The sequence below is a fragment of the Monodelphis domestica genome, chromosome 4, assembly GCF_027887165.1.
Source record: "Monodelphis domestica isolate mMonDom1 chromosome 4, mMonDom1.pri, whole genome shotgun sequence".
Taxonomy (NCBI): domain Eukaryota; kingdom Metazoa; phylum Chordata; class Mammalia; order Didelphimorphia; family Didelphidae; genus Monodelphis; species Monodelphis domestica.
Genome location: NC_077230.1, coordinates 266856300 through 266883902, shown reverse-complemented (window position 1 = coordinate 266883902; position 27603 = coordinate 266856300). Strand labels below are relative to the sequence as shown.

The 27603-nt window shown below is 37.1% G+C and overlaps 2 protein-coding genes across 10 annotated transcripts in view; one reads left to right on the top strand and one right to left on the bottom strand.

Moving 5' to 3' along the window:
- Positions 1-17876: 17876 nt before the first annotated feature.
- On the bottom strand, positions 17877-23125 carry LOC100012872 (ribose-phosphate pyrophosphokinase 2-like). Its single transcript, XM_056794512.1, has 2 exons — positions 23012-23125; positions 17877-19050 (listed from the first exon to the last, which is right to left on the bottom strand). The coding sequence occupies exon 2, from the start codon at positions 19037-19039 to the stop codon at positions 17981-17983; it is 1059 nt and encodes a 352-aa protein (XP_056650490.1). The 5' UTR covers positions 19040-19050; positions 23012-23125; the 3' UTR covers positions 17877-17980.
- Positions 23126-23196: 71 nt separating this feature from the next.
- DEUP1 (deuterosome assembly protein 1) overlaps positions 23197-27603 on the top strand; it is a 209489-nt gene continuing 205082 nt past the window's right edge. For 4 of the 9 annotated variants that reach the window (XM_007495031.3, XM_016433925.2, XM_016433926.2 and 1 more), the window contains exons 1-2: positions 23198-23507; positions 26233-26306. In XM_007495031.3, the coding sequence (XP_007495093.2) occupies positions 26260-26306 (47 nt within the window). In that variant the 5' untranslated portion in view covers positions 23198-23507; positions 26233-26259. Of the gene's footprint in view, positions 23508-26232; positions 26307-27603 lie in introns of all 9 variants that reach the window. The other 5 variants (XM_007495030.3, XM_056794508.1, XM_007495032.3 and 2 more) reach the window with 3 other exon arrangements.

The window sequence follows — 27603 nt, the reverse complement described above, 5'->3', positions numbered from 1 at the left end:
CTTTACCTCTATTACAGTGACATTTGGTGATCACATGCTTCTTTGGTAATTATGTTTGTAACTTTTAGTGAGCATATGCCTCTCTGTTTATGTCTTGTGTTGACATTACTAACAAAAGAGTCATCGTACAAAGTTATGGATTATTCATTTTCTAAAGAATATATTTCTTCCAGGACCAAGATGGTGGGTTAAAGGCAACTCTCTTAAACTCCCTCAATAAACCCCCTGAAACAAATTTAAAATACCTTCTCAAACCAAATTTTGGAGTGGTAGAACCAACAAAATGTCAGAGTGAAACATTTTTCCAGTCTAAGAAAACTTGGGAAGGTTAGCTGGACAAATTTCTGACACCAGGGTAGAAGCCTGTCAGGACCCCACACACAACCATTGCTACAGCAGGGGCAGGAGAAGCTTCGCGGACTCAGTTCAGATATGGTAAAAGGGTCAAACAATTGATCAGAAAAAGATTAAAGGGCACTTTTCCCCAGAAATGGGTATAGCTGGCTCTGACTGACCATTCTATTATCCACATAAAGTTCTAGGTCATAGTTTTAGGGCAAAGAGCAGTACTTGGGGTTGATCACAATGGGGTAAGGGCCCAGGTCACCATTCCAAAGCAAAGAAAGCACTGGTACTCATGCCTACAGAAGAGTGACCTTCTTGAGTACACAACAGGACAGCAGTCCTGATCTCTCCCAGGATCACACCACCTTGGAATTATTGAAAAAGTTTGGACCCCAGAACTGTCTCTGAAAACAGCAGCACAAAAAAAGCCTGAAGCATGGGACAGTGCCTCTCCAATCCCATGTAACCACAATCCAACTTTAGTATCAAGTTCAAAATCAAGAATATAGGCTTGAAGAATAAGCTAACAACAAAAAAATAATTTGGTCATTAAAAGCTACGATGGTAGTAGGGCAGACCAAGACATAAACTCAGAAGATACCAATTAGAAAATACCTACAAACAAAGCTACAAAGAAAAATACTAATTGAACCAAAGCCCAGCAAAAATTTCTAGAAGAGCTCAAGAAAGAGATGAGTGGTAGAGGAAAAGTTGAGAAAACAAATGAGAGTGAAGCAAGACAAATAGCTTTGTAAAAGAGGCACCAAAAATACTAAAGAAAATGATATCTTAAAAAGCAGAATTAGTCAAATGATAAAAGTAATGCAAAAATCCATTAAAGAACTCTTTACAAAGCAGAATTGGCCAAATAGAAAAACAGATACAAAATGTCACTGAAGAAAATTGTAGCAGTCCTGTCAAGTATAAATCTTGAAAATATTATATAAGAACTCAAAAACCACACTTATGAGCAATGTGCTCATTTCACCAGACTAATTTCTTTGCCTCTGAATTAAAATTAAGTCTGTAGCCTTATAATATTCCAACCCTTCCCCAAGGCTACCCTCCAGAAAACTGACTAGCTATCTGGTCTCTTGGTTTTGCCAATAACACTAATTTAACATTTTTATTAGATAAGCTAATATGCCTTAGGTCAAATTAACTCCTGATCTGGGCATTAGCTACACCTATTGTATTAGGATCCAGCACTTGTAACTTGTGACAATTACCTCATAATGTTAATTTGTTTATCAGAACACCTGTTTGATTATCAATCTTCCTTCCCCCTCTCCTTGTAACCTTAATAAAAATCAGCATGGTCTGGATTCACCAGTGAATTCTATCAAACATTCAAAGAACAGCTAACTCCAATACTATACAAACTATTTGACATAATAAGCAAAGAGGGAGTTCTACCAAACTCCTTTAATGACACAAACATGGTACTGATTCCAAAACCAGGTAGGTCAAAAACAGAGAAAGAAAACTATAGACCAATCTCCCTAATGAATATAGATGCAAAAATCTTAAATAGGATACTAGCAAAAAGACTCCAGCAAGTGATCAGAAGGGTCATCCACCATGATCAAGTGGGATTTATACCAGGGATGCAGGGCTGGTTCAATATTAGGAAAACCATCCACATAATTGACCACATCAACAAGCAAACCAACAAGAACCACATGATTATCTCAACAGACGCAGAAAAAGCATTTGATAAAACACACCACCCATTCCTATTAAAAACACTAGAAAGCATAGGAATAGAAGGGTCATTCCTAAAAATAATAAACAGTATATATCTAAAACCATCAGCTAATGTCATCTGCAATGGGGATAAACTAGATGCATTCCCAATAAGATCAGGAGTGAGACAAGGATGCCCATTATCACCTCTACTATTTGACATTGTACTAGAAACACTAGCAGTAGCAATTAGAGAAGAAAAAGAAATTGAAGGCATCAAAATAGGCAAGGAGGAGACCAAGTTATCACTCTTTGCAGATGACATGATGATCTACTTAAAGAATCCTAGAGATTCAATCAAAAAGCTAATTGAAATAATCAACAACTTTAGCAATGTTGCAGGATACAAAATAAACCCACATAAGTCATCAGCTTTTCTATATATCTCCAACACAGCTCAGCAGGAAGAACTAGAAAGAGAAATCCCATTCAAAATCACCTTAGACAAAATAAAATACTTAGGAATCTACCTCCCGAGACAAACACAGGAACTATATGAACATAACTATAAAACACTCGCCACACAACTAAAACTAGACTTGAGCAATTGGAAAAACATTAACTGCTCATGGGTAGGATGAGCCAATATAATAAAAATGACCATCCTACCCAAACTTATTTATCTATTTAGTGCCATATCTATGGAACTCCCAAAATATTTCTTTACTGATTTGGAAAAAACCATAACAAAGTTCTTTTGGAATAACAAAAGATCAAGGATATCCAGGGAAATAATGAAAAAAAAACACAAATGAAGGGGGCCTTGCAGTCCCAAACCTCAAACTATATTACAAAGCAGCAGTCATCAAAACAATTTGGTACTGGCTAAGAGACAGAAAGGAGGATCAGTGGAATAGACTGGGGGCAAGCAACCTCAGCAAGAAAGCATACGATAAACCCAAAGATCCCAGCTTTGGGGACAAAAATTCACTATTCGATAAAAGCTGCTGGGAAAATTGGAAGACAGTGTGGGAGAGATTAGGAATTGATCAACACCTGACACCCTACACCAAGATAAATTCAAAATGGGTGAAAGACTTAAACATAAAGAAGGAAACCATAAGTAAATTGGGTAAACACAGAATAGTATACATGTCAGACCTTTGGGAGGGGAAAGACTTTAAAACCAAGCAAGACATAGAAAGAATCACTAAATGTAAAATAAATAATTTCGACTACATCAAATTAAAAGGCTTTTGTACAAACAAAACCAATGTAACTAAAATCAGAAGGAAAACAACAAATTAGGAAAAAATCTTCATAGAAACCTCTGACAAAGGTTTAATTACTCAAATTTATAAAGAGCTAAATCTACAAAAAATCAAGCCATTCCCCAATTGATAAATGGGCAAAGGACATGGATAGGCAGTTTTCAGATAAAGAAATCAAAACTATTATTAAGCACATGAAGAAGTGTTCTAAATCTCTTATAATCAGAGAGATGCAAATCAAAACAACTCTGAGGTATCACCTCACACCTAGCAGATTGGCTAACATGACAGTTATGGAAAGTAATGAATGCTGGAGGGGATGTGGCAAAGTAGGGACATTAATTCATTGCTGGTGGACTTGTGAACTGATCCAGCCATTCTGGAGGGCAATTTGGAACTATGCACAAAGGGCGATAAAAGGATGTCTATCCTTTGATCCAGCCATAGCACTGCTGGGTCTGTACCTCAAAGAGATAATGGACAAAAAGACTCGTACAAAAATATTCATAGCTGCGCTCTTTGTGGTGGCCAAAAGTTGGAAAATGAGGGGATGCCCATCAATTGGGGAATGGCTGAACAAATTGTGGTATATGTTGGTGATGGAATATTATTGTGCAAAAAGGAATAATAAAGTGGAGGAATTCCATGGAGACTGGAACGACCTCCAGGAAGTGATGCAGAGCGAGAGGAGCAGAACCAGGAAAACATTGTACACAGAGACAAACACACTGTGGTATAATCGAACGTAATGGACTTCTCCATTAGTGGCAGTGTAATGTCCCTGAACAATCTGCAGGGATCTAGGAGAAAAAAACACTATCCATAAGCAGAGGACAAACTGTGGGAGTAGAAACATCAAGGAAAAGCAACTGCCTGACTACAGTGGTTGAGGGGACATGACAGAGGAGAGACTCTAAACGAACACTCTAATGCAAATATTAACAACATGGCAATGGGATCGAATCAAGAACACATGTGATACCCAGTGGAATCATGCGTCAGCTACTGGGGTGTGGAGGGGAGGAAAAGAAAATGATCTTTGTCTTTAATGAATAATGCATGGAAATGATCAAATAAAATACTATAAAATTTAAAAAATCAGCATGGACTTCTGGGTAAACATGGCTGCAATCTAGACGCGAATCACTTCCTCTCCCCAGCACCCAACGAAATAGACTACCTCAAAAAAAAAAAGCATAAAAATAATCTTTGGAAGAACAGAGGGACCCTACAATAGGGCACAGCAATGAAGATACGTGGGGTTTGAGCATTTCCGTACTATAAGAAGGAGAAAAAACTCACAACCAAACGTGATCTGCACTACCCTCCCCCACCTCACCTACGGAACCATAGTAGGGACCAACGCACTCACTGGAGACAATGAGTGAATGAGGAATGTCTCTGTAGTGACTGGGGGGCACATCAGGGTCCTTGGGATCTAACTAGGACTGCCAGGGAACTACCCCTCAGAGAGGTTTCACAGGAGACACCTGCACACTGGAGAGTACACAGACTGCAGGTGCTCTTGCAAACTGAATGCTACGTAGACCCTAGAGACTGCCTGAGGATCACAGACTGCAGGCGCGCTAACAAACTGCGGAGGCTGCGAAGAACCTGCCTGAGGCAAAAGCACGGGCACATAACTCCACAGAAAACCCACCCATCTCACTCAGACTTCTGACTAAAAAGGAAAGGGAAAACCATCAAAGGGATGGCTCATAGTGCCCAAGATCAACCCTCCAAGAAGAAAGGGAAAAAAGTGACTATTGAAAACTTTTATGGAGGGAAAACCCAGGCTACAGAGGAAAAAGAGGATGAAATTCAAACAAAATCACAACCTTCCCCCAAACATGGAAATTGCCCACAAGCTCTGGAAGAACTCAAATTGGATCTTATCCAAAAGATGGAAACCTTCTGGCAAGAAAAATGGGGAAAAATTCAGAGGTCGACAGTCTGATAGACAAGAACTCTCAATTGGAGAAACAACAGGTAGCCTCAAACAGCAGGGCAGACCAAACTGAAAAGCAAAACCAGTCCTTAAAGACCAAAGTTAAGCAACTGGAAGACAATGATCTTGCAAAACAGCAAGAAATAATAAAGCAAAGTCAAAAAATTAATGAATTAGAAGAAAACATAAAATATCTCACCGACAAGGTGACAGACGAGGAAAACAGAGGAAGGAGATACAATTTGAGAATCATTGGTCTACCTGAAAAACCAGAGATAAACAAAAATCTTGATACCATACTAAAAGAACTAATTGAAGAGATTTGCCCTGATGTTCTCAAACAGGGGGGCAAAATAGAAATTGAAAGGGTTCATAGAACACCCTTTATACTAAATCCCCAAAAGACAACCCCCAGGAATGTAATTGACAAATTCAAGAGCTTCCAAACTAAGGAGAAAATCTTACAAGAAGCCAAAAAGAGAAACTTCAGATACAAAGGAGCCCCAATCAGGATTATACAAGACCTAGCAGTGACCATGCTAAAAGACTGCAAAGCCTGGAACACGATATTCAGAAAGGCAAGAGAACTGGGTCTTCAGTCAAGAATCAGCTACCCATCAAAACTTACTATATACTTCCAGGGGAAGGTATGGGCATTCAACAAAATAGAAGATTTCCAAGTATTTGTAAAGAAAAGACCTGAATTCAGTGGAAAGTTTGACATCCAAACACAAAGAGCAAGAGAAACATGAAAAGGTAAATATGAAAGAAAGGGAAAAGGAGAAACTTTTTTTCTTTTATTCAAACTCTCTTCTATAAGGCCTACAATTAGATTATATATATATATACATATATATATATATATATACATATACATATTAATATATGGGGGAAATGTTATGTGTAACTCTCAAAAATTGTATGCATCAATAGAGTAATCAGTAGAATCACTCATAGGGACAGATTGGGGCATTAACATGATTTGGAGGAAAAAAACAAAAAGAAAGAAAAGGGGAGGGGGGAATCAATGATGGTACCAAGATATACTTGAAGAAATAGAAATAAATTAAATAGAATTATCTTTGTCACACAAAGATACATATAGGAAGGGAAGGGGAAGAATTCTCTTATAAGAAGGAGAGGAAGAGAGTGCTAATTGCTAATACTTAAACCTTACTCTCAGTGAAATCAACTCTGAGAGGGAAGAACATCTGGATCCATTGGGATCTTGAATTCTATCTTATCCAACAGGGTAAGGGAGAAGGGAAAACTAAGGGGGGGGGGTAAGGGGAAGGGAGTTCAAAAAGGGAGGGAAGGAGAGGGGGGAAAGAAAGTAGCAATCCCCCCCCAAAAAAACCAAGAAGGTACCAAAAAGGGAGGGGCCAGAAAGGGAAGCTTAGCAAGGGAGGGGACTAGGGGGATTGATTTAAAGTAAACCACTGATTTAAAAGGTTATAGCAAAAGAAGAAAGGTCAGAATTAGGGGAGAATATCAAAATGCTGGTGTAATATTTATTGGGAAAGGAAATAGGAAGATTTGAAAACAGGGGGATAATGGGAGGTTTGTATGGGGTATGGAGGAGTTATGGGGAGAGAGGGTATATAGCTTGATGAGGCAAGGGAGGGAGATGCCCCCCTGCTGAGAGGACACAGCAGGGGTCCGATAAGGACTATTTATCCTGGAATGGCTGAATTGAAGTTCAGCTCCCTCTATGACCAGAAAAGAAAGTCCACGTACCTGACTGCGAATTCAAATAATATAAAATTTAATAACCCATTGGGATTGAAGTTTTTCTCAGCTTCAGACCTGAGGCCAGGCCCCAGAGGCTGGCGGAGGGTCCTCCCACTCCCGTCTACTCTATATCAATCCAGTTTTATCTTTTTAGAATCTTAGCAGTAAACAGAAAGCAAACAAGAACAGGTCTAACCTTCAGAAGCAACTGGGCCTGAATCTTCCGGCTGAACCAAGAAGAGCATGCCACTCCAGACTGGGCTAAACAAGCTCCTCTCTCCTCCAACACCAGGAAACAAGTCCCACCCGGCAGGAAGGAAGTGCTAGTCACAAGACCCAACTGCCACTCCCAGTTGCCCCTTCCCCCACAAACTGTCAGTCTTGATTCCTTTCCACACTGGGAAATTCACAAATGACAATCATAACTTTGAATGTGAATGGAATGAACTCACCCATAAAATGTAGACAAATAGCAGAATGGATTGGAATCCAAAACCCTACCATATACTGTCTTCAAGAAACACATAAGAGGTGGGTAGATACTCATAAGGTCAGAATTAAAGGTTGGAGTAAGACCTATTTGACCTCAACTGACAGAAAGAAGATGGGAGTTGCAATCATGATATCTGACAAAGCCAAAGCAAAAATAGACCTGATTAAAAGGGATAGGGAAGGTAAATACATCCTGATAAAAGGGAGTATAGACAATGAGGAAATATAACTAATCAACATGTATACACCAAATGGTATAGCACTCAAATTTCTAATGGAGAAACTAGGATAATTGAAGGAGGAAATAGATAGTAAAACTACACTAGTGGGAGATCTGAACCAACCACTATCAAATTTAGATAAATCAAATTAAAAAATAAATAAGAAAGAGATAAAAGATGTGAATGAAATCTTTTAAAAAATTAGAGATAATAGATATATAAAGAATAATAAATAGGGACAAAAAGGAATACACCTTCTTCTCAGCAGCACATGGTACATTCACAAAGATTAACCATACACTAGGTCATAAAAACATGGCATACAAAGCAGAAAAGCAGAAATAATTAATGCAACCTTTTCAGATCATAAGGCAATAAAAATAATGATCAGTAAGGGTACATGGAGAGCAAAATAAAAAATAAATCAGAAATTAAATAATATGATGATCCAAAATCAGTTTGTTAGAGAACAAATCATAGAAACAATTAATAATTTCATTGAAGAAAATGAAAATGGCGAGACATCCTTTCAAAACTTATGGGATGCAGCCAAAGCAGTACTCAAAGGAAAATTCATATCCCTGAGTGCATATATTAACAAATTAGGGAGGGCAGAGATCAATGAATTGGACATGAAAATCAAAAAACTTGAAAGCGAACAAATTAAAAACCTCCAGAAGAAAACCAAATTATAAATCCTAAAAATTAAGGGAGAAATTAAAATCAAAAGTGATAGAACTAATGAACTAATAAATAAGACTAGAAGCTGATACTTTGTAAAAACAAACAAAATAGACAAAGTACTGGTCAATCTAATTTTAAAAAGGAAAGAAAAAAAGCAAATTAACAGTATCCCAGATGAAAAGGGAGACCTTACCTCTAATAAAGAGGAAATTAAGGCAATCATTAAAAACTTCTTTGCCCAATTATATGGTAATAAATATGCTAATCTAGGTGATATGGATGAATATTTACAAAAATATAAATTGCCTAGACTAACAGAAGAAGAAATAGAATTCTTAAATAATCACATATCAGAAAAAGAAATCCAACAGGCCATCAAAGAACTCCTAAGAAAAAATCCCAAGGGCCTGATGGATTCACAAGTGAATTCTATCAAACATTCAAAGAACAGCGAATCCCAATACTATACAAACTATTTGACATAATAAGCAAAGAAGGAGTTCTACCAAATTCCTTTTATGACACAAATATGGTACTGATTCCAAAGCCAGGCAAGTCAAAAATGGAGAAATAAAACTACAGACCAATCTCCCTAATGAATATAGATGCAAAAATCTTAAACAGGATACTAGCAAAAAGACTCCACCAAGTGATCAGGAGGGTCATTCACTATGATCAAGTAGGATTTATACCAGGAATTCAGGGCTGGTTCAATATTAGGAAAACCATCCACATAATTGACCATATCAACAAGCAAACCAACAAAAGTCACATGATTATATCGATAGACGTAGAAAATGCCTTTGATAAAATACAACACCCATTCCTATTAAAAACACTAGAAAGCATAGGAATAGAATGGTCTTTCCTAAAAATAATAAACAGTATATATCTAATACCATCAGCAAACATCATCTGCAATGGGGATAAACTAGATGCATTCCCAATAAGATCAGGAGTAAAACAAGGATGCCCATTATTACCTCTATTATTTAACATTGTACTAGAAACACTAGCAGTAGCAATTGGAGAAGAAAAAGAAATTGAAGGCATTAAAATAGGCAATGAGGAGACAGAGGTGTCACTCTTTGTGGACTATATGATGGTCTACTTAAAGAATCCTAGACAATCAACAAAAAAGCTAGTAGAAATAATCAACAACTTTAGCAAAATTGCAGGATACAAAATAAACCTGCATAAGTCATCAGCATTTCTATATATTTCCAACACATCTCAGCAGCAAGAATTAGAAAGAGAAATCCCATTCAAAATCACCTTAGACAAAATAAAATACTTAGGAATCTATCTGCCAAGACAAACACAGGAACTATATGAACACAACTACAAAACACTCTCCACACAACTAAAACTAGACTTGAGTAATTGGAAAAACATTAACTGCTCATGGGTAGGATGAGCTAATATAATAAAAATGACCATCCTACCCAAACTTATCTATCTATTTAGTGCCATACTGCCATACCCATTTAACTTCTAAAAACTTTTTTACTGAATTAGAAAAAACCATAACAAAGTTCATTTGGAAGAACAAAGGATCAAGGATATCCAGGGAAATAATGAAAAAAATACAAAAGAAGGTGGCTTTGCAGTACCAGATCTCAAGCAATATTATAAAGCAGTGGGCATCAAAACAATTTGGTACTGGCTAAGAGACAGAAAGGAGGATCAGTGGAAATGACCTCAACAAGACAGTCTATGACGAACCCAAAGACCCCAGCTTTTGGGACAAAAATCCACTATTTGATAAAAAAAACTGCTGGGAAAACTGGAAGACAGTGTAAGAGAGATTAGGTTTGGATCAACACTTGACACCCTACACCAAGATAAACTCAGAATGGGTGAATGACTTGAACATAAAGAAAGAAACTATAAGTAAATTAGGTGAGCACAGAATAGTATACATGTCAGACCTTTGGGAAGGGAAAGATTTTAAAACCAAGCAAGACTTAGAGTCACAAAATGTTAAATAAATAATTTTGATTACATAAAATTAAAAAGATTTTGTACAAAGAAAACCAATGTAACCAAAATTAGAAGGGAAACAACAAATTGGGAAACAATCTTCATAACAAAAACCTCTGACAAAGTCTAATTACTCAAATTTATAAAGAGCTAAATCAATTGTACAAAAAAATCAAGCCATTCTCCAATTGATAAATGGGCAAGGGACATGAATAGGCAGTTTTCAGATAAAGAAATCAAAACTATTAATAAGCACATGAAGAAGTGTTCTAAATCTCTTATAATCAGAGAGATGCAAATCAAAACAACTCTGAGGTATCACCTCACATCTAGCAGATTGACTAACATGATAGCAAAGGAAAGTAATGAATGCTAGAGAGGATGTTTCAAAGTTGGCACATTAATGCATTTCTGGTGGAGTTGTGAATTGATCCAACCATTCTGGAGGAACTATTGGAACTATGCCCAAAGGGCGATAAAAGACTGCCTGCCCTTTGACCCAGCCATAGCACTGCTGGGTTTGTATCCCAAGGAGATAATAAGGAAAAAGCCTTGGTACAAGAATATTTATAGCTGCACTATTTGTGGTGGCAAAAAATTGGAAAATGAGGGGATGCCCTTTAATTGGGGAATGGCTGAACAAATTCTGGTATGAGTTGGTGATGGAATACTATTGTGCTAAAAGGAAAAATAAAGTGAAGGAATTCCATGGAGACTGGAACAACCTCCAGGAAGTGATGCAGAGCGAGAGGAGCAGTGCCAGGAAAACATTGTACACAGAGACTGATACACTGTGGTACAATCGAATGTAATGGACTTCTCTATTAGTGTCAATGCAATGTCCCTGAACAATCTGCAGGGATCAAGGAGAAGAAAACAACACTACCCACAAGCAGAGGGCAAATGGTTGGAGTAAAAACACTGAGGAAAGGCAACAGCTTGACTACAGGGGTGGAGGGGATATGATTGAGGATAGACTCTAAATGAACACCCTAATGCAAAAACCAATAACATGGAAATGAGTTTGGATCAAGGACACTTGTGATACCCAAAGGAATCACGCATTGCCAATGGGAGAGGTGTGGAGGGGAGGAAAAGAAAATGATCTTTGTTTCTTATGAATAATGTTTGAAAATGACCAAATAAAATAATGTTTAAAAGGAAAAAAATTAAAAAATAAATAAAAATAAAAAAATAAAAATGAGCATGTTTACCACCAGAGCTAACTCACTGTCAGGCTTACATTATGCTGGAACTCTACTCTTCTCTGTGTCTCTGTTCTCTCTCTATGTCTTCCCTTCAGTAAACTTTAACCGTTCACCCATATTCATTCAGTCCCTAGTTCTCCTTTTCAGGTGTTCTACCCAAGAAGAACTTTAGTTGAGTTGTTGGATGGCTTCAAAATAATCTCTTAAAAATTAGGATTAAGGAAGTGGCAGCTAATAACTCCAAGAGACATTGAGAAATAAATATTTATTTATTTATTATATATTATTAAATATGTCAATATTTTTATTTATTTTATTTTATTATTTATTTAAATGAATAAATTGATCTAATTAGTTAATAATTTTCATGTTGTTAAATAAAAACAGTATAACAATATTAGATGAATGGAAAAATAGAAGAAGATATGAAATACCTCATTGGAAAAACAACTGACCTAGAAAATGGATCAAGGAGTGAGAATTTATTGAACTACCTGAAAGCCATGATCAGAGAAAGAGCCTGGATATCATATTTCAAGATATTGTCAAGGAAACTGTCCCAGTATCTTAGATTCAGAGGGTAAAATAGAAATTGAAAGAAACCACTGATCACCTCCTGAAAGATTCCAAAAAATAAAGGAAAACTCCCAGGAATATCATAGTCAATTCCAGAGTTCCCACATCAAAGAGAAAATATTTCAAATGGAACAATTAAAATATCATGGAGCCATAGTCAAACTCACACAACACTTAGTGGCTTCTATAGTAAAAAGAACAAAGATATTCCAGAAGGCAAAGGAATTAGTATTACAACAAAGAATCACCTACCCAGCAAAATTGAGTATAATTCTTCAGTGGAAAAAATGTTTAAGAAAACAGAGGATTTTCAAACATTCCTAATTAAAAGACCAAAGCTGAATAGAAAATTTGACATTCAAAGAAGAATCAGAAACATAAACAGTAAACATGAAAGAGAAATTTTAAGAATCTCAATAAAGGTAAACTATTTAGATTCCTTTATGAGAAGATGATACATGTAATTGCCAAGAACTTTGTTATTATCAGAACAGTTAAAAGGAGTTTACATAGACAGAGAGCATGGGTGTGAGTTGATTATGTTGGAATGATCTAAAAAAAAAAGTGAAGGGATAGGAAAGATGGATGTTCAGTGAGAGGGGGAAAGAGAGAATGGGGAGATTTTTCTCACATAAAAAAGGCACACAAGGAAGAACTTTTACAATGGGGAAAAGATCAGGGTGGGGTATGTGGGCAATGTTTAAATCTCACTCTCTTCAGAATTGGTTCAAGAGAATAATAGGATGGGATGGGGAAAGAAATAAGAGTCAGGAAATGACAAAATGGGAAGGAGATTAAAGGAGGTAGTGGTTCAAAATAAAATGGACTTTTGAATAGAGACAGGATAAAAAGAGAGAAAAAAGAAGACACTGGGATGGAGTGAATGTGAATGGAATGGTTCACACTTAAAATAGAAGCAGCAGAATGAATTAGAAACCAGAATCCAACAATGGATTGTTTATAAGACATGAGCGCATGCACACACACACACACACACACACACACACACACACACACACTTTAAAAAAAAAGGACTGGAGTAGAATCTAATATGACTTAGCTAACCTAAAAAAATTGTAGGAGTAGCATTCATATCTCAGACAAAGCAAAAGCAAAAACAGAACTAATTTAAAGGGATAATTGAGAACTCTGATCAATAAAACAATATGAGACAATTCCAAAGGACTCATGATAAAAAAGTACTATCTACATCCAGAGAGAGAAATAAGGAACATTGGGGGCAATATGAAGTATAATTTTTATCACTTTATTTTGCTTTCTTTTTTGGGGAAATGTGGCTAATGTAGAAATGTATTTTGTACAATTTCACAAGTATAATTAATATCTTATTATTTGCTTTCTCAGTGGGTGACAGTGGTGGTAAGGGAGAGGATTTGGAAAAGAAAAGAACATAAAAATAAATAAATATGATACAATACACATAATTATATATTATATATTAAAATATAAAATAATAAAATATTTCTCAAAAAAGAGAAAAAAGAACATATTTTTATCAATGCAGAATGCAATAAGCAATATTAAATAATAGTGGTGATAAATTGGTTTCCTTGATTCACTCCTGACCTTATTGGAAGGCTTCTAACTTATCCCCATAGCAGATGATACTTACTGAAGGTTTTTGGTAGATATTACTTATCATTTTAAGGAATGACACACATTCCTATGCTTTCTAATTTTTTGAATAGGAATGGGTGTTGTATTTTGTTGAAGGCTTTTTCTACATCTATTGAGATAACCATGTGATTTTTGTTAGCTTGGTTATTGATATGATTAATTATGCTAATAGTTTTCCTAATATTTCATAATTTTCTAATATTCCTAATTAAACCAGCCTTTCATGCCTGGTGTAAATCTCATCTGGTCATAGTAAATGATCCTTATGATATATTGCTCTAGTCTCCTTGCCAATATCTTATTTAAATTTTTGAAGCTATATTCATTAATGAAATTGGCCTATAATTTTCTTTTTCTGTTTTTGTTCTTCCTGTCTTGGGTAACAGTACCATATTACTTTCATGAAAAGAATTTGGTAGGATTCCTTCTCTGCCTATTTTCCCAAATAGTTATTTGGTATTGGGATTAATTGCCCTTTAAATGTTTGATAGAATTCACTTATGAATCCATCTGGTTATCTGGGGATTTTTTCTTAAGGAGTTCATTGATGGCTTGTTCAATTTCTTTTTTCTGAGATGGGATTATGTAAGTATTCTATTTCCTCTTTTGTTAATTTGGGCAATTTTTATTTTTGTAAATACTCATCCACTTCACTTAGGTTGTCAGATTTATTGGCATATAATTGGACAAAATGGCTCCTAATGATTAGTCACATAGCATCTTGAGACTCAACTCAAAAGGCTCTCAGAACACACTAAACTCACTACCTTTATTTTACAGTTGAGGAAACTGAGGACCCAGGTAAGTTAAATGAGCCATTATCAGATAGGTTGCACCTGAGATGGGAGAGTATTAATATTAAGAGATGGGCTTTTGCAGAAGAAAAATGATTGGTATCGTATAAAACACTCTGAAATAACTCTTCACATTTATTCCTAGACCTAGCTCGCTATGTAAATCTTGTCCAAAATAGTCTTATGGTGATATTTCATTATGGTATGGAGACAACACTGAGTTGGTTCACAAGTATTGATCCTGTACTTCAAGCTCTTATAGGTCTTATGAAGTCAGAAGGCTTTAAGGAGGGGGCCTCATGACAGAATACTCTTTCAGGACCCGGTGAAGTACAGGGACGTTTGTCTCCAGAAAGCTGACCATCAGGAGATTATATATTTTTGGCCATGGCAAATGTTTCTGAGGAAGACAACTTACCTATTTTGTCAAGCATTAAACAGAAACATGTCCTTGCGCAATGTAACCATATAATGAGTCATCTGAAAGGAATGTGGGATCAGACACAGATCTCATATATAATATAACTATATTCTTGTTTCCTTTTATGATACAAGTCAAGGGTTTTGTAGGATGATTCCCTAAAAAAGAGAAAGCTAGTTTTTTTCCCCATTGAACAATGTAAAACTAGTTTCCCTCAAGATATATGCCCAGACAATATTTTGTTATAAGTACATCCACTCACTTACCACAGAAGAAATAACAAAAGAAACGTGCTTTATTCTATCTATATAAAAAGAAGATAAAGTAGCATCATGATGAGTAGCCTTTTAAAGCAGAAAAAAATCCCTAAAAGGAACAACATACCTGAAACTTATTTTTCTTCAGCCTGCATATCTTATTTTTCCTATGATTATTTAATAGTGACACTGAAAAGAATAAAACTCTGCTATCTCATTGAAACAAGCACTGTGTTTTTTTTTATTAGCACTGCAAAAGTCAGGATGTTTATTCATGGTTGTGTATGTTTATGTGTATATTTGTATGCCCATAAAACAGTCTTTAGTCAATAGCAAGATAACATTATAGGCAAGTTGTCAAGTATGATACCCTGAGTCATAGAAGTAAAAATTCCATAACTCCTTGAATTTTTATTGGTAGACCAATACCAAACAACAGCAGCATTAATGTCTGACTTTATTATTATTCAAATTTGTGCTTAACATATATTATTCTTATGAAGGAAACTTCCATATTTCTGAGTGGTTGTGTTATATTCTTTGAATAATATCCTGAGAGTTATCAGGACAACTTAGAATCAGTAATTTTGAGAGAAAACAGTAAGGAAATGGCATAGAGAGTTTTTCATTAAAAGGATATTCAGAAGAAGCCAACAGAGCCAGCTCCACACAGCTGGGTATAAATATACATGCACATTCACAGAAAATTAGAGTCCAGTAAATTGAAGGAACTCAGTCAAGTGCCACACTTTATATATTGTACTGAACTATAGAAGTAATTAATGAATATGTAAGGTGAGAAAATGAAGAATCAAAAATAATATTATTTGCCTAGACTCAAATTTCTCCTCTTTCTTCCCTCCTTTGACTTTGGTGTGATTCCTAGTTTTGATCATTTCTACTTCAAGTACAGTTAATTGCTTCTGGTCTTCCAATTCCATGATCCGTATTCTTAGTGTCCCAATGTGGCTGTTTTACAGAATGGCTCTGCTTCCCATGTATGGTAGAAGCTTACAAGGAAGCTTTCAAAATACGCTATTCCCAAGAAGGAATTTAGGTGCTGAACCAGGACCTGCACTGGATAGTCTGTTAGAAGAATTCAGTTGAGATTTCAAATGAAATCTTTAAAAAGGAAAAAAAGAAAAATGAACTCAAAAACCAAACCTTTTTGCCAATTAAATGATTTGCCGACAATCACACAACTAGTAAGTGTCTGTGGTCACATTTGAACCCAGAGCCTTCTATCTCCAGTCCTGACTCTATAGCTCATTAAGCCACCTAGCTGCACTCTGGACTGGATTGCTTTTGATGGGACTTTTCTGCTGTAAATCCACAAATCTATAATGCTTTCTCTTTCCTTGCTGGAAAATTAAGATGTTTGCTTTTCTTTAATTCTATATTTCCTGCTCTTTATATTATTTAAGCATTCACTGGTTTAGCAATTATATGTGGTAATTATTTCAGCATCTCCGAATACCAGTTAATTTGGGCCAGATGATTTGAACCATATCAAGGTCAACTGGGGACTCTTTCACTGTCTCTACTCCTTGTCTTGAGTATCAAGTCAGAATCATAGAATTAAAAACTTTTTTATTTTAAAAAAGGAACAAGTTGCCAGCTAATCCTATCTAAACCCCCCCAAAGAATTACCACTACAACATGCTACTTATTGGCCAGTTTTCTTCTGTCCTTCCCAGTTTAAAGATAATTTTTATGGAAAGAAAATAGAAGTAAAACGTCTCAAAAAAGAGTTGAGCAATATTGCCCTTTCTGTCATTTTCAGCACTATTCCATTCACCCCAATCAATATGCTTCTTGTCTCCAGTTGGCCCTCTCTGAACCCCACCTCTTTTGTTTGTTCTTAGTTTTCCTTGTTAACCATAGTATATTTGTGAACCATAGCTTCCTCAACACTATTCTTACTGGAGTAGGCTATAGTTAAGTATTAATTCTCTATAAATTCTCCTTACTTTTGTTTTCTTTACATGTCTGCATGAAATTATGAAGAGTGAAACAAGCAGAACCAAGAGAGTATTATATACAGCAACAGAAATACTGTTTGAAGAATAACTTATGTAAGTCCATCTCCAGAGGAAAAAATGATAAATGAAACAGTAAGACAGATTTATATATACATACATCTTTTTGTCAAATGATACCTTCTCTAGTGCAGGGAAGGGAGAAGGGAAAGGAGATATCTGGTAACTTTATTATAACAACCAAACAAATACATTAATTTTTTCAAAAGCCAAGTAGGTAGTTGAGTTCTGAGTACACCTCTATTGGTTTATTTATACAACTCTCCGTCTCCCTTTTCATCAGAATTGCCTTACTCTTTATTCTTAAGAGTTTTCCATCTAAGGATGTGCTAGGAAATGTTTAACAATCAGCTCTCTGAAAAAAATGTACACATAACACTTTAAAATATAATCTGCATTGTTTTTACATGTAATTGGTAAAATTAAATTAAAATATGTAATCTGTATTAGTAAGATTTTCTCCATCATTTCCCCCCATAGAATCCAATTGATTAAAAAGGGGGGGAAAGAGGGTGGTTAAGAAGAACACTGGAAAGGCAACAACAGGTTCAGAAGAGGGGAAAAAAAGGATCTCAAAGCACATACAGCTGGAGCTTTAATAAACATTATTATACCATTAAGTCCCAATGATTAAAGAAAAACAGACTGTAGTTGTATACAGCCTACAGGAAAGCAATGATCTGTAGTTATAGTGGAACTTGACTGAACAGGTAAGACACAGATTCACCATTGTGTGTTCTCCGTATTGTTTCAGCCAGTATCATTGAAATGTCAATAACCTGGATTTTAGAGCAGCGATCCATTTTGTCCTCTTGTGGAATTGTATTTGTGACCACCACAGCCTCAAATGCTGCATTATTAATTCTGGAAATAGCTGGTCCAGAAAAGATTCCATGAGTTACAATAGCATAAATTTTGGTGGCTCCAGCAGACAGTAACTTATCCGCAGCATGGCATATTGTGCCACATGTATCAGCTATGTCATCCACAAGAATGGCTACACGATTCTTCACATCGCCAACCAAAACCATCCTGTCTACCTCATTTGCCTTCTTTCTTTCTTTATGAATCAAAGCAAACTCCACATTCAACCTGTCAGCAATTGACGTCACTCTTTTAGCTCCACCAGCATCTGGGGACACAATGATACAATTCCTCCATTCTGTAATATTTTTTTGAATCCATTGTAAGAATGCAGGTTCTGCATACATATTATCCACTGGAATATCAAAAAATCCTTGTATCTGAGAAGCATGGAGATCCATTGTAATGATATGATCAGCCCCAGCCACTGAAAGCATATTGGCCACAAGTTTTGCAGAAATTGGAACACGACTCTTGTCTTTTTTATCTTGTCGGGCATATGGAAAACATGGGATTACTGCAGTCACCCTGGATGATGATGCAATTTTGCAAGCATTGATCATAAGGAGAAGTTCCATCAAGTTATCATTAATTTCCCCACAGCCGCTTTGGATGATGTAGACATCTTCCCCTCTCACACTTTCACCGATTTCTACACTGGTCTCCTGATTGCTGAATTTCGTAGAGACCACTTTGCCCAGTTTCAGCCCCAACCTGTCTGCCACTTTCTGGGACAGGTCCTGGTGCGAGTTGCCACTGAACAGCAGGATGTTGGGCATGGCGGGCATTAGGTGGAAGACTGCATCAGTGGCTGTGGTGGTGGCAGGGGTGACGGTGATGGTGGTGGTGGCGGCATCTGCTGCTGATGGCCTCTCCATCATTTTTTAAAAGTCTAGACAATTAGCAAAATAATAAATCAAGTCCTGATTTGTAGTTTGCCAATTTCTTGGATGTAAGTGGTCAAAATGAAAATTTAACAACTACTTTTGGTAGCTGCTACTAGTTCCAGCATACCCTTGTTTCTATCCCTTTAAGGCAGACTCACTTTGTAGGATTCCATTAAGATTCTATTTATGATCTCCCTGAAACCTTTGAAATTTCCTTCCAAAAATTTAGTGCACATGCCAGGATAAGTTCTACTTCCTTTTCTATCTCTGTTTGTGGTGGTTGTTAGTCAGTAGTTTTCAGTCAGTCTGACTAGCAGTGTCAGTGGGAAGCAAAGAATAATTCTGCTGCTGAACTGGGGAGCAGAGGACAGGAGATATGAGAGAAGACACAACCAGGGCAGGAAATAGTGGCAAAAGATGTGTTTTCTGGAGATGACCAGACTTCAGTGAGTATAAGAAGCTTGCCAGGGTGTGAAGAGAGCTAGAAGGAAGAGTAGATTGTTAATGATAGAATGAGGGTTTTAGATAGTATGATGGAAGGGGTGGGCAAAGGAGGGAAGGGACTGGGGAGGAGTAGAGTTGAGATGGATGGAGATGAGAGCCTATGGAAAAGTAGCAAGGGAAGGTTGGTTTTCTTTGCTTTTGCTTTTGCCTTAGCAGATGGTTCTAAATCATATGGATTACTTAAAATGGGGTAGGAATTTTCTGGCCATAAGATGAGGAAGTACAATTTGATTGGAGATCCACCCTTCAGGGTCCTTGTTTGATGGATTGTAGTTTTGGTATAGGTGATACCTCTGTAAATACTGGGGAGTTGACACTGGAGACAGTGAGAAGTGTATACTGGATCAATAAATTCCTATTGATTAGATACCTAAAGGATGAAGGTAAACTTTTATGCAATTGCAGTTCTGTAGCCTTATCTAGAGATACAACTAATGTGGGATAAAGGGAGTTTTGATCTAGGGTACTTGAAGAGGGAAATGGAGGGAAGTGAGTTTCTTCCTAGCAGTGACCACCATTTATTGTTTCACAGATATCTGTTCCCCAACAGAGGTGTCAAACATGTTGTATACATGGATACACCCACATATCTCCCACCTTCATGTAAACTGTTTTAGGATTGGAATCAATCACTTTTGTTCCTTGCACAGGACTAAATCTTAGCAAAACTAGTAGTAGTTGTCTTTCCCTTCCTCACCCTCCTTTTTCTTCTACCATTATAATCTCAGAGAAAGTCCTTTCCCTTTTTCAGGTACCCAAACCCTTTTTGCTCTCCATTCCCTTCTTTTCAAAAGTTACTCTTAAGGAAGGCTCTGACATTAGCAATTGACACTTTACATTGGGGATATTTGTATCTTAAACAGTTCATGCTAATTGCGGATTCAAAGACTATCTCATAAAAGAAAAATACTGGGAGCAATCTTCTGAGCAAAACTACATTTATTGTGAATGTATTTCTCACCTAGATCAGTTATCTGCAGGCCTCCCCAATATACCCTGAGACCCCAAGCTTTTCAGCTGACTGGTGGTTACACATAAACTAGATTATACAAATTCCATTTAGAGGAGGTCTGCCAAGTAGGGTCTTTCTTAGCAAGAAGGCTGCCTTCCCTTGGAGGGAAGGCAAGTGGGTTTTTTCTTGTGAAGGGTCAGGTCTTCCCTTGAATGCAGGGCACCTTTTAGGCAAGAAGGTCTGCCAGGAGGGTTTTTCTTGGCAAGAAGGTCAAGTCTTGTCATATATCTTTTCTCTAGAGAAGAGTATGTAGCCCTCCTTTCTGTATATAGTGATAATGAGGATAGCAAAGGTTATTCTGTAGCTTCAGAGCAAATGAGACAACAGCCTCAGAAACTCCTGGATATGTTCCAAGTCACCAAAGGCATACACAAACTCTCCTTGGCAAAGATATCTACAGGGAATTCTATTATTTATTTTAAGCACACTACAATTATTGATTACTGATTCTCATACAGTTAATAAATAGAATTATTCCTTATTATTAAATCTATTATGATCATAGCTTATCATTAAATACTGATTACCTTATAGGATTACAGGTAGAGAATATGCAATTATACAGGCACATAAAACAATGAATATAAACTGAAGTTGGTTAATTAAATTATCCTTTACAATATCCAGAGGGTAAAAAATTCAGGCAATCACCAAAAAAAGTAGGGCAGATACTTGTGAGGTTGGAGTATTTCACAGGCACCAATGGAATCATGAGATTTAAACAGCTAGGTGGCAGACAGTTGAATTGGAGGTGGGAAGAAAGACTGACTTCAAATCCTACCTCAAACACTTACTAGCTGTGTTATCCTGAGCATGTCTCTTAACCTCTTTGAACCTCAGCTTCCTCATCTATAAATAAAACAAGGATAGGGTCAGATTTGATGGCCTCTAAGGCCTCCTTCCAGGTCCAAATCTATTCTCATAGGCAGTCTTCTACCTTACTGTTGACAGCCTTGCCCATACTCTTTATTTGTAAAAAGTGAGACTTAAACCATAAATATGAATTAGTGAGCCAAATAGCATTTATTAAACATTTTCTATAAGCCAGGCATTGTGTGAAGGCCTGGAAATATAAAGAAAGGTAAAAACAACCTCTGCTCTCAAGAAATTCACAATCTAATGGTGGAGACAACATTCAACTATGTAGACACAACATATCTATCTAAGTAGATGATTGAAGGCAATCTCAGAGGAAAGACACTAACATGGGGCGGGGGACAGGGAAAAGCTTGAGAAATTGAATTCTTCATTATATTCAACCATATGTTTCTATAAGTTCTGCCCATTGATCTTAAGTCAGTTCTCTGGATCTTCAAAAAGATGAATTTATGTAAATTCAAAAGTCTAAAAGGGACTTGCTCAATATTGCCAGCATAGGAACAAGTGAGAATTCATACTGAGTAAATACAAGTGACTTTGAACTATCAAATCTGTTAAATTTCTTTTCAACTCCATTTTTCCTTTTCCAAGTCAAGGATGAAATTTGAACCATTTAAGTTTAGAAATGGTTCAATAATATGACCAACACCTTTAACATAATGGAAGACTTCAAATTAAGATGGAATGATCACTCATCTTTATTCAGTCACAATAAAAGAGCTATGGAACACTTATGGAATCACCTGAACCACTTTGTAGGGCACATCCAGGAAGAAATGATCAAAGTCTCTTGTATAATTTAACTGGAACTGGATGGATATACTAACAAATATTAAATAGACAGTATATTAAAGAAGCAAATCAATGTCAATGTTATGAAAATGAAAAGCAAACAAAGAGCTCAAAATTTACTAGAGGGAGGCTATGAAAGTTTCATCTTTCAAAGACATATTCATATACATAACTATATACCTTCACTACTATGTCTGAGTAGGAAATACTCATAATTTTTGTAAAAGAAAATTGGTTACATTTTTATTCATGTCCTGGAAGTATTTTGAAGAGAGATTTAGAGAGTATTTGGAGTCAGAAGGCCTGAATTTAATCCTAACATTGACACTTAGTCCCTGAATGATCTCAAGTGGATTTCCTCTTTTTTTTTAATAGTATTAAAATGATTAATTAGACCATTATTTTATCGGAAACAAAATCACAAGATTCCCCCCACTCCAAATACAGAGTCCAAAGATCTTTTTCTTTTCTTTTCTTTTTTTTAAACCCTGAATAGTTGGATATGTTTCTAGCCAGAACATTTTTGCCTGGCACTTTCTTTTCCGTGTAAAACCAAGGCACGTTGCAAAATAGTTGAAGATCAGCAAGTATGGATGCCCAAAATTAATTTAAACTAGGGGAGCATATCCTGTCTTTTCATCTATGGTTTTCTACCCACATTCCCTTCTTTACACTTTAACTCAAGATCTGGAGCTGGCCAGGGGGACTCCAAGAAGCTTCCCATCTCCCACCACCCACACCCACCCCCGCCCCCACTCCACACACACTTCCACACCCACCCCGGTATACGGGACGGGCCCTCCTGGGAACCGGGCGCAGCAGAGCAGGCGGCAACTCCTGCCCCTCCCCACCTTAGAGTGTCCCGGGGCTTCCAGGCGCCCTTGGCCTCTGCGTTCCTCCATGGGTGGGGTAGAGCACGCGTTGCCATAGCAACCAGGGGGCGCCTCGGGAAGCCGCGGGAGCGGTGGCGGGCAGAGCCAGTCGGAGCCAGGCCCGTAACCGCCGCGGCAGCCGCCACCTCCACTGCTGCTGCTGCTCTGGCCGGGCCGGAGGGAAGGCTGGAGAACCGACGGGCCGAGCCTGGCCGAAGAAAGGACGGCCTGGGCAGGAGTTGGAGCTGGGGCCAGGGCTGGGGCCAAGGCCGTGGTCGAGGCCAGAGTCAGGGCGCGCTACCCAGCGGCTCGCGCAGAGAGACTGGGACCGTGGCGGGCTAGATCGACTTTATCCTACTCCTTCTTCCCTCCTTCCGACAGCCGAGAGCTCGGGGCAGCCAAGGTACCGGAACGCTCTCTGAGGTCTGGGACAGCCCTGCGATCTCCCCAGAACCTTAGCTCCTTTCAATCCCTGGGTCCTGTCACGGCCTGGACAGTGAGAGGGATGACCCAGGTCCAACCCGACAGGGACGCCCTTTGGGAGACGAGTAATGGAGGATGAACAAAGTTGGGAACTTTAAGGTTTTGGGGAAGTGGTGGTGGTAGTGGAGCTTTGGACATGTTTGATTTGGGATTATCCCAGGTTCACTTCATCTGCATCTTCCTCCTCCTTTCTCCTCTTCTTCCTCCCTCCAAGTTCCATACTCCTTCTCCATCCTTCTTTATATTCCTTCATCCCCCTCCATTTCTTCCTCCTTCATCTTTTTCCTTCCTCCAATTTCCAACCTCCTCCATTCTCATTCTCCCTCCTCTTCCATATTCCTTGTCCTCTCTCCTCCTCCTTCAACATGCCGATCCATCCTTTTCCTCCATCCTCTTTCATCTTCCTCCTCCTCTTCCATCTTCCTCCTCATTCATTTTCCTCCATATTCCTCCTCTATTATCCCCTTCCATCCTTCTTCCTCCTTTTCCTCCTTTATGCGCGGTCTGTTTATTTTCCTTTCCTAATCTTTCTCCTTTCTGCCCCCTTCCTTTATAATTCTCTAATTTATATATAATTCTCTTTTCTTCATAAACAGCTTTTAGTAGTATATTATATTATTTGTTCTTATAGATTTTAATATTCATATATTTATATATGTGTGTAGATATAGATATACATCTATATATATACATATATAGATATACATCCATCCATACACACATTTTTTTAGTGGTTGCTGGGACAAACAACTCTGAAGTAAATAGGCAGTGAGTATTTTTGGAGTTTAGAAATCTGCTCTTTGGTTGGCTTCTGAAGTCAATTCTAAGATTGACTTTAAGAGTTTTAACTTTCAGGTGCTAGCTCACTTGAATTTGGAGTCATATCTCTTGAGCCCCCTAGGTCAGTGTATTAGTGTCGTGGAAGAACAGAAAAAGAAGGCAAAGAAGTTTACATGTAGCTAACACAATCAACCATTAAGTCTTTATTAAACACAATAATAATGGCTAGCATTTATATAGCACCTCAAGGTTTGAAAAGTGTACATGTTTTCTCAGGTGACCTACTAATATTTTAGGCACTGGGTATTCAAAATCAAACAACTTGCTCTCATATAGCTTGAATTTTATGGAGGGGAAGTAGCATAATAAATCTAAAATAGCTAATACTTGGTAGTTGGGGAGGGCAGGAACTAGCCCTTGAGGGAATCAGAAAAGGCATTTTGAAGAACATCTCAGGTATCACCTGTGCAAAGGTGTGGAGACCAGAAAGAAGGAGACATTGTAACAGGGACAAATCCTGTTTGTTGGACCATAAAGTATGATAAAGGGATTATATGTATGATAAAGCTATAAAAATGAGTTGGAGGATAGTTTTAAAAGGGTATAAAAGTCAGAGTTTATATTTTATTCCTGAGACAGGAAAGAGCTACTGAAGTTTATTGAGAAGGGGAAAGACTTTTTAGATCCGCAGCGAAAGAAAATGACTGAGGCAACTGTGAGAAGAATGAATTAGAGGCACAAGGACACCAATAAGAGAATAATATTGCAATAGTGTAAGCAAGAAATGATGAAGGCCTGATGGCTATGTGAATAGAAAAGAAGTCAAATGAAAAGATGTTATAGAGTTAGAAATGACAAATTTGACCACTGACATGAGGAAGATCAGTCAGGGTTAGGGGGAAGGTGGCAGAGAGAATGAGACATGGAGAATAAAAAAGAAGTTACTAATCTGGAAGACTGGAAGTATCAACAGAAATAGGGAAGTTTAATAGAGAAGAGTTTGGACAGAAAGTTAATGGCTTCTGTTTTGCTCATATTGACTTTGAGCTGCCACTGTGACATCTAGTCCAATAGGCAGTGATGTAGGGTTAGTGATGTGGAACTGGAGTTTAGGAAAGAGACTGAGACTAGATACATACATACCTCTAGAAGTCATCATCATAGAGATGATAATCAAACCTAGAGAAGCTGAAGTGGACATTAAGAGAATAAAGAGAGAAGACTCAGGCCAGAGCTTTGAGGAACACCCACAGTTGGGAACATGATTGAGATGAGCCAGCAAAGGAGTTTGGGAAGGAGCCATTAGAAAGGAAGAGAACCAAGAGGTAATAGTGTCATGAAAATAGAATATCTAGGAAGAAAGGTGCATTATAATGATCAAGAAGAATGGAGGCTAAAAAAATACCATTAGCCATGACAATTAAAAGTTTATTGGAGAAAACAGGTTCAATTGTGTGATAATACTGAATGGAGGCAATGAAGGTAGACAGCTTTGAGGAATTTAGCAGAGAAAAGGAGGTGAAGTGGATAATAGGATCTAGTGAGAATTTGAGGGGACACTGGATATGTTTGAAGGCAATAAAGAAGAAATCAATAGCTGGGGAGAGGTTAAGGGAAGGAAAGTGAACTACAAAGTGAACACAGTCAGAGTTACAATCTGCTAGAAAAATTGAAGGGGTTGGGATAAAAAAGTACATATAGGTAAATTAAGTCACAAAACAGTTCTGTTTATAATGCTATATTTAAGAGAAAGTCACATTTTCTAAGGAAAATTAAAAATGGATATTTTGCAAAAAGCTAGTATTCCATAATTTTCTAGATTAATAAACATTTTAAATTCCATACTTTCCCTTCTTTCTGAACAGGTTAAAAGATCAAGAAACCTAGGTAAAATGGAGTCGCGTCTTGAAATAGAGACCCCCGACCAAAATCTAATGGGGTAAGTGATAAAGATGTTTCATTCTGTGAAAGATCTATTTAGCAACAATAATGAGCTTACATTTAGATAATACTTTTAAAATCCACAAAGTCTTTTTCTCACAATACTTCACCAAGATAGGTAGTATCAGTTATCCCCATTTTTATAGATGAGCAAACTCTGGGCCAGAGAGATGAAACAGCTTGCTCATATACACAGTCAAAAAGTGGCAGAACTGGGACTTCAGCAAACCCAGCTCTTCTGGCTTTAAGTTCAATGTTTATTTGTTTTGGACTTTTATTAAAGGAGAACCTTGATTGTAGTAAAAAGAACAATGGTGTAAGATTAAAATTAATATCCAATAACTCCAATTATTATATTTTATATTTATTAATGATCACTTGAAGTAGAGGAAATAGAAAGAACAAAAGTAAAAAAAAAAACAAAACAAAACCTGAGTAAAGAGAAGTTTTTCCCAACCACATTAGCAGGAGAAGAGCAAAGAGAGGGCAGGGTTACAGAAACTTTATATCCAAAATGTAAGGACATAATGTGAGGATGAAAGTGGGATTCTGGTAAATGGAGTCCTGGGGTGCAAAATTCTAATTACACAATGGTCTTGAACTAGGGAGATCACTATAGTTTTGTTCTTCCATTAACTAGCAGGATGTCATTGGGGAAGTTAATTAAGCTTCTCTAACCTTCAGTTTCCTCATGTGTAAAATAGGGATAATACTAGCATTGCTTACCTTATGAGGCAGAGATGAAAGTATTTATAAGCTACAAAGTGATATGGATGGGAACTACTTTTAAAGTAAGGTGAACACAAGGTTTTTCATCGGCCACAGTATAGCACTAAAATTGGATGTTGGTTTTGTGTATATATCTGCTCATTTACATGTATTTATATATATGCACATGTGCTATTGATGTGATTAATATATAATATTCTATAGAATGCAGATATAATATTAAATGTATGTATATGAAGATTAAGTGAAGAAAGCAATATCATTGTTTACCTTCTCTGGCTTGAATTCTGGAATTTTTCTTCCTTGTTCCCCTATCTGTCTCACTTTCCATCTTTCTTACCACCCCCTACACACACATAAGATTTTATATATACACAAACACACACACACACACATATATGTATTTGAATATAGGCATTCCCTTCTACATCTCAGGACTTTGGGGTTCAGTGCCCCTGTGATCTGGAAAACTTGTGTAAAAATTTTTGGCCCTTCATTTATACCAGAGAAGTTTGAAATTTTCTTTCTTTTATGGGTTGCTTATAGTACCTTGTGGTAAAATTTGG